Source organism: Cibotium barometz, chromosome 36, assembly GCF_041138505.1.
Source record: "Cibotium barometz isolate CiBa-2024 chromosome 36, ASM4113850v1, whole genome shotgun sequence".
Taxonomy (NCBI): Eukaryota; Viridiplantae; Streptophyta; class Polypodiopsida; order Cyatheales; family Cibotiaceae; genus Cibotium; species Cibotium barometz.
In genome coordinates this window covers 45,221,955-45,230,011 of record NC_141081.1, presented here as the reverse complement: position 1 = coordinate 45,230,011, position 8,057 = coordinate 45,221,955, and the positions used below count along the sequence as shown (strand labels likewise).

Here is an 8,057-nt window from a genome sequence, read left to right as displayed (position 1 = left end):
CTTCTCAATTTGCACATGTGCATTTTTTCGATTCTTCTAGGGGAGAAGTATGTAAGCCCTTATTTATATGTATGCTTTATGAAATGACATTTAAAAAAAACACTGAATCACGTTTCGCATTCAAGCATGCTCATAAATATATGGTTGAAATTTACGGGGACAAATATGTAAGCGCTTATGCTTTGTGAGATGATTTCTAGATACTTCTCAATTTTGCACATGTGCAGAAGTATGTAAGCCCTTATATGTATGCTTTATGAAATGACATTTAAAAAAAAACACTGAATCACATTTTGCATTCAAGCATGCTCATAAATATACGGTTGAAATTCACGGGTCCCCAACCAGTGGAGAGAAAGGCGGTCACAATTTGGACTCTTTCCAACCAGTGGATGACTGAAGAATCGATGCGCAGAAGGAAGAAGGCGAGCTATAAAGAGAGAGAGAGAGAGAGAGTCTTGTGTGTGTGTGTGTGTGTGTGTGTGTCTTGTGTTTTTGGAAACAAGCAAGGAAGAGAGCAGCAACGTGGGGTGTTCAATGGAGAGCGCAGCAGCAACACTAGTACATCAGCGACTTCTTCCGCTAGGCTTCATTGTAGATTGCACGTGCGATTCTTCACGAGCCCGCGCACCTGTACGGCTTCGGACACGTGGCACATTCCGACAGGAACAGCTGCTCCTGAGTAGATGGCGTGGCAGCACCAGATTGCTGCGTCAGCAGACAGCTAGACAAGGCATGCGTTGGGAGCCTATTACCTTGGCCTCCTCTGGCTTCACCAGTAGCAGCAGGAAGAATGCTAGAGTTGCTGCTGCTGCTGCTGATGTAGTTAGTGAGCCCTCTGCGGCAGCTAATGCTGCCAAAAAACCTGTGCAGGATGTGGTGATCATCGGGGGCGGCATCGCCGGCTTAGCGACTGCTTTAGCTCTTCACAGGTAATGCTATCCCTTGTCATGTTGTTTCTCTATGCTCCTAAAGCTCAAGATACCCCCTTCTTCCATGTGTCTCATTTGGCATCATCAGCTTCCCAGCTATATGTGAAAATACGGCAGAGGAACTCTTATGTGGATGGCCTGCTATATGTGCTGGATTGAATCCCTTACCTTTCTGTCTGCTGCTTGTTGTACTTCGTGAAGCCTCGACATCCTCCAATCAATCAATCATCTTATTTTGTAATGCTGCTGCAGATTGGGAGTGAAGTCGGTGCTGCTAGAGCAATCGGAACAACTGAGGACGGCTGGATCCACTATAGGCGTCTGGACTAATGCATGGAGGGCACTTGATGCCCTTGGGGTTGCAGACAGCTTACGTGAGAAGTTTGTGAGGCTTGCAGGGTGAGTGCGGCCGGTTTTTTTCTGTAGGAGTTTTTTAATAGTGATTATGGCCTTAAAGTTATTTAGAGGTTCATGAATGCTAGCCTTGAGGCCCATTGAAGTCTCTCTTCGAAGAGCATAGCGCAGGTGTTATGTTTGTGCTCTGTCATGTTGTGTCAATTGCACTTTGTAAATGTTTGTTTGCTCTTCTGCAGACTTGAATTCTATGCTGCAGATGGTAATTGCCTTTTAAGCTTGGGCTTTCTGGATGGAGCAAGGTATGCCATTCTCTGGTGAATTTCATATTACATTGTTCATAATGTCCCTACGTCTGTTAAAATGCTTATGTATAATTTATACAGGGATGTTGAGTTGCGCGGAGTTGAGAGGAAGGCCTTGCTTGAAACTCTGAGAGAGCCCTTACCAGATGGTACGGTTTTTTATGATTCTCAAGTGGTCGGCATTCAAAAGCTTGATGGGGGCTATACTGAAGTTCAATGCGAGAATGGGTTGACAATACAAACTAAGGTTTCTCTCTTTTTCTGTCATCTTCATGGATTGTAAATGGTCAGTGTCTCATACTTTGCTTATCCAGACCGAGCAGCAGATGGCTTGTCTCTAAATGAAACTGGTTTGAGCGACTTGTAGCTGCCATAGAGGCTTAGAGCTATCTCAACGCGTGTGAAAAGTGAATGCCTAGGTGTAGTGTAGGTGTAGTGAAGTCCTCCCTGTTTCACTATTTGCCATAGTTCTATAGGAGGTGGTGATTGATCAGGGGTCCCTCTGAAAGTTATCAATCTTTCTTGAGGCCATTTTACTTGGTGGGAAAAGTAGCTGCTATATATACTATCTGATAGGGCATGTGGAAAGGTAGTGCTCTTTGGTCCTATCGGGCATGGTTGGCAGATGGTGTGAGTGCTAGGTGATTTTGGATCTCTGATCAGCCTAAAAGCTGAGCTATTATGGGTACAATTATCTCCTAACCCTGAGCAGAGAACTCCGTCTATAGCCCCTCATGATCCCTAAATGGATCCGCATGCCTAGGGGAAAATGTTGCAGGCTCTACTCTGAGTCCCCCTTGGCTTGTGAAGCATTTAGAGCTGGTTTTCGTTTGGGGAAGATGGAGCGACTGCCATGAAACCCTCCAAATGGGGAAAGATCAGAGTGGCACTCGCAGCCACCTTGAGAAAAACAGAGAGCGGTGGGAAAAACCGAGAACAAGGGTGGGCAAAATAGAGCAGAGTAGAGAGGATGGGGTAGATCTGAAGCAAAGGGAAGGAGTTGAAGGTCCTGGGCATCCCCTTCATTTTAGGCCAGTAAATCATCCGTTTTACCAAAACATAAGTTCGATGTACCCCGATGACTAGTCGTAGGAGTGTCATGACAATCTAATAGGATCCTCCTCCTAATCTTATCACAATCCGGTATGCAAACTCCACAACAACCCGTTTCGAATCAAGTACTGACTACCAGCCACCCTAACTGGTGGTGTGGCCTCCCTAGTCTAAAACTATGGAGCTCCCCGATATGCTGCCAATACTGACTGAAATGCCCGTTGGTCTGACATAGCCCTCTCATGGAATCATGTAAGTCAGCACTAATCTTGGTAAAACTCAAAAGATTCACCTCCCCAATCCTACTCAAAGCATCTACAACCCGGTTCAAACTACCCTTCCCATACTTCTTCATTTGCCAAAGATCACTGAAAAGAACACTGATCAAGTATCACACATGCTTTCTCAAGAATGCTCTCCCAGCCATATTATTGGACAATGTGCATATTTCTTCAAAGCCTTTGTTAAGTTGCGGCCAGCTGGTTTATGCAATGTCATTCTATCCAAAGGCGTGCAATCTGTCAATGAGCTATTCTTTGCTGTTGTTGTGTGTGAGCATGCATAACACCAAGGGACATCACACCATGAATGCTAACTCAACTTTACATGTTTATAGGTTCTCATTGGATGTGATGGTACTGGATCTGTTGTAGCAAGGTGGATGGGTTTCAAAGAACCACGTTATGCTGGATATACAGCAACACGAGGATTAGCTGTATTTCCTAATGGACATAAAATGAAGAATGCAGTTAGACAAATACTAGGGCAAGGTGTCCGAGCAGGCGTTGTACCTATGGATTCCAATAGAGTATATTGGTTTGTGGTGTTCAATTCTTCAGGTTTGTGTATTCCTCCAAATTCTCATTTCAAGGCATGCTTTTACTTTCTGCTCTCATGGCCACAGCATGCAAACCTGTCAAGGCTTTGCTCAGTTGGGGCACAGAGTTGCAGGTCTCCCCAATTCCTCATGTTTGCTAGAATTCCCCCCACGGTGTGGTCTTGTTTGCATGTGTGTTGATTCATTGATGCGTGGATCCTCAAGCTTAATTCGTGTGCATCATCTTATGTACTCATGGTCAATGGCATGGTTCTTTAACAGGTGAAAGGATCACAGATGTTGAACTGGTGCGCAAGGAGGCACTGAACTATGTGCAAGGATGGCAGGCGGACATAATCACAGATGCAATAAACAAGTCCCCATTGGAGACCTTGAGTAGGAGGGGGATATCAGATCGATGGATGTGGCCAGCGGGGGGGCCCCCACTATACAGGGGGGGAGTAACACTAGCAGGTGATGCAATGCACCCTATGACACCAAACCTTGGGCAAGGGGGATGCTGTGCTCTGGAAGATGCTGTGGTCCTAGGTCGAGCCTTGTCCAAAGCACTATCAGCGAGAAATGTCAACGGGTCCCATGATGCTGAAATGGATAGAATAGAGCTTGCTCTGAAGTCCTACACAGAGGAGCGGTGGCGCAGGATGTTGCCCATGGCTATACGATCTTATGCCATTGGTGCACTCTTGCAATTAGACTTTGAGCTTGTCTGTTCGGCTCGCAACAAGCTCATACCCAAAATCTTGAAGCTAGAGCGCTTCATTGATCACACCTTCTATGATTGTGGGACGCTCTGATGAATGCACTTGGTAGTGATGAGAGCTTGTATCATTCTTTGTAGGCTAAACATATACTATCGTTGATTAATTGTCTTTTTTTTTTTTAAAAATAGGTACAAGTATACAATAAAGCTTTTTTTTTTGGTAGCCTAACATCCTTGAAAAAAAAAAGTATATGAAAGGAGGAAAACCACGTGGCATGTGAACAATAATAAATTATCAACTTTTTTTGAAAAGCTCGTTAAAAAACAAGTTTTTTAAAAATAGTTCAAAAAGCTTTGCTTCAAAAGCTCGCACACAAGAGAAAAAAAAACAAAGCTATCTAGGACTTGTTGAAATTACAGCAATGTGATGAGTTATGGTGAATCAAATATTAGAATCAACATCATTAATAAAGTGATTAGATGATAATTAATTGATAGCTTAATGTAAGCATAGATAATAAAAAATCAATAAATTTTTATTAGGTCAATGTTTCAATTTATAGAGTTTATATCTAACTATCTAATTTCATTGATTTTTTCTTGATTCACTCCATCTCTTTTGCTTGATTCTTTTCACTTTTCTTAGAATATCGTCACACTTTCTAAATCTTCTCATGTTATCCTTTGTTCTCTTCCAGTAAATTTTTTTTACTTTTTTCACAGGTTCTCTCATAATTATAGATTCTCTTTTACAGATTATAATCAAGGACTTGTTTTCGCACACATCCTATTCATTTATATATTTCAACACCTTTCCTCAAGTGAATACTCTTAGAACACCTGGACTTTATACCAAGTTTTCCTTTTACTTGATAGTCCGCGATCAGTACCTAGCACACCTCCCCTCAAGTTAACTTAGCACACCTGGATCCTGTACCATCTTACTTGATAGTCCGCGACTAGTGTCTCAAGTCCCTAAACTCATAGTCCTTGACACTCTCTCTATGTGTCCAAGGCTACTATCACGTGGCCTGCATTATCGGTGGCTCAGAGGTGGTTTTACTTTGTTGGGGCAAGTTACATTGGGTTGTGGGGTCTCTCTCTCTCTCTCTCTCTCTCTCTCTCAGAGATTTTCACATGGTTTCTTACTCTTTGGAGTCTCACATCTTCTCTTGTCTTTAGTCTTCTTGTCGTCGTGGTGGCAGCTTCTCTTCACGCGTCCATGTCTTCTTCTTCTTTCAGTCTTCTTGTTGCAGCTTCTCTTCCAGTGTCCATGTCTTCCTTCAATGCTTCCTCTAGATCTTATTCTCGGTGTGGATCCTCTTCTTGGAAAGAGATGTTCTTCTTCTTTCATGGTTGGGGCCATGAGCTTGTCCGTCAGGTCTTCTTGCTCCATGTGAGCAATATGTTTAAATGTTTTGTTGACAGTTCTTTTGGGCTTTTGATGTTTATCTTGTGTCATTATGTAATGCAAACCCAAATCTATGCGGGAGGTCTTACCTCTTACCTTATTCTGGACAAGGGCAGTGTCTGATCCCATTTTTACACTGATGTAATGTGCCCAATCATAATGCATATAGCATTCATTCTTATGCACATTCCCAAATACAACTCTGGCTGTGAATAATCTTGAATTTGAGTGTGATTTGTAGGCATTAACGAAGGGTTAAATGTAAAATGATGATTATCATAAATTTATCATCATAATTTTACTATTAAATTATATTAAATCAAGGATAACCAATTTGTACGGAATGGTTGGAGTATCAAACTAACTCTGAATTGCAATATGAAGTTATAGAGATTTGTATCAGATACCTAATGGTTAATTTGGACCCTCAATTGCATCAAAATATAGTGATTAGCATTGATTAATCATTGATTAGCAAATTAATCCTCTATTTTTTGTGGAGAAAACAGAGTATACGGGGAGCCCAGATCTGGAGCCTTAGACTTCAAATGAGCTCAAATCCTTTCAAGGTCATCAATAGCAATTAGTCTAGTAGAGGATTAAGCCAAGAAACACAAGATTTGACCAAACATTGAATGCTTAATCTCTATTTTACCAAAGTCACCTGCAGATTTGATGAAGAGCTTGGATCTCACTGTAGACTTGATCAAATCAAATTCTGACTTCACCATGTAGAGCATGCTTGAAAACACCTGGGACTAAGAGGAATTAGACCCATTTGATTTGTGGAAGTAGAAATCACTGATCTGCAAAAAAACGACGCTTGAAAAAAAACATGAATTCTCCTGAATGTGTCGACGGTTTGCGCTTCTGATTCGACTGGCTGGAGCACAATTGAAGTGGCTATCTATGGCTAGAAGGGTTTGGGCTAATTTGATGTGTGCAAGGAGAGGGAGCTCCTCCACTAGCTGGAAACCTGGACTGATCTCAAAATTTACCTAAGAATGAGGTTCTGTCCTCTCGGATTTTTAGAAACAAAGATGAACAAATTCTTAGAGTTAACCCAGGGGAGTAGAACTATTGAAGCATATCACCAAGCATTCGCCCTCCTCCTCAGATACTCGCCTCCGCTAGATGAAGAACAGTTGATGTGGCCAGGTTCATTTGGGACTGAACGAGCCTTTGAATATCCTGGTGAAGAATGCCAAGCCAGTTTCCATGGCCGAAGTAGTTCGGATGGCGAAGGATTTCGCCAAAGCCTTTGATGTCAAAGTTCTACCAAAGCCAGCACCATCACCTTTCAAAAGGTTTTTATTCCCAGAAGATGATTCCAACCTTCCTCCGCCTAAGAGATATCAGGGTCGAAAAATAACTAAAAATTTGATTATTTTCTAATTACCTACTAATCTTGATTAATTAGATAATGAGCTCATAAACTTGATGGATTCTAGGCTTGGCTCTGATGCCATGTTGAAATTACAGCAATGTGATGAGCTATGGTGGATTAAATGCTAGAATCAATATCATTAACAAAGTGATTAGATGATAATAAGATATAATTAGTGAGTAATTAACTGATAGCTTAATGTAAGCATGGATAATCAAAAACTAACAAATTCTTATTAGGCCAATGCCTCAATTTATAGAGTTTACATCCAAGCATCTAATCCCACTGATTTCTCCTTGATTCTGTTGGAATTAGGGTTGCAGGAATGCACACACAACTTCAAGAAGATGAGGAAGCTTGAGCACAACACAGTAGTGTATTATGAGTGCCAAAAATGAAAAGATTACAAGCCCTAGAAGATAATGGGCGTATATACAATGCACGGGGGAAAAAACCTCCTAGTGAGGGAAAAAGTGCCCCGGCGGTCCTAAGTGTGTTCACACACATCACTACTATAATATGGTAACAAATCCCCCCTGGAGTGATGCGGTGAACAAGAGCTAGCACTCATGTATAGGGAAGTGTCTAGCTATGTGGACGAATCCACAAAAGGGAGTAAGCCCAAAGCTTTGCGAAAAGCTTCGAACTTCTCACGAGGCAGAGCCTTTGTGAAAAGGTCTGCAAGGTTATCCTGTGTTGGCACATAAGCCAAACTGATCTCTCCTGCAGAGAGTCTCTCCCTGACATAATGGTAGTGCACCTCAATGTGCTTCGTACGAGCATGGAACACTGGGTTCCGCGCAACTGCCAATGCGCTCTGACTGTCAGTGAAGATGGTGGTGGCAGATGGCTGCCCAACACCCAAATCAGCCATAAGGCGTCTGAGCCACACACACTCAACCGTAGCTGTGAAAGCTGCCCTGTACTCAGCTTCACAACTAGAAGTGGCCACAGTAGGCTGCTTCTTGCTCAACCATGATATGCATGAGCTTCCAAGCATGAAGCAAAAACCACTCGTGGACACGCGTGTGTCATAACAACCAGCCCAGTCAGAATCTGAAAAAACATGTAAATCTG

At 42.4% G+C, this 8,057-nt stretch overlaps 1 protein-coding gene across 1 annotated transcript; it reads left to right on the top strand.

The window, feature by feature from the left end:
• Positions 1-301: 301 nt before the first annotated feature.
• LOC147617939 (monooxygenase 2-like) lies at positions 302-4,354 on the top strand. The gene is made up of 6 exons (XM_086776203.1): positions 302-932; positions 1,185-1,331; positions 1,526-1,588; positions 1,673-1,838; positions 3,261-3,483; positions 3,744-4,354. Exons 1-6 carry the CDS (start codon positions 538-540, stop codon positions 4,274-4,276), a joined length of 1,527 nt encoding a protein of 508 aa, XP_086632329.1. The 5' UTR covers positions 302-537; the 3' UTR covers positions 4,277-4,354.
• The last annotated feature ends 3,703 nt before the right edge of the window (positions 4,355-8,057 follow it).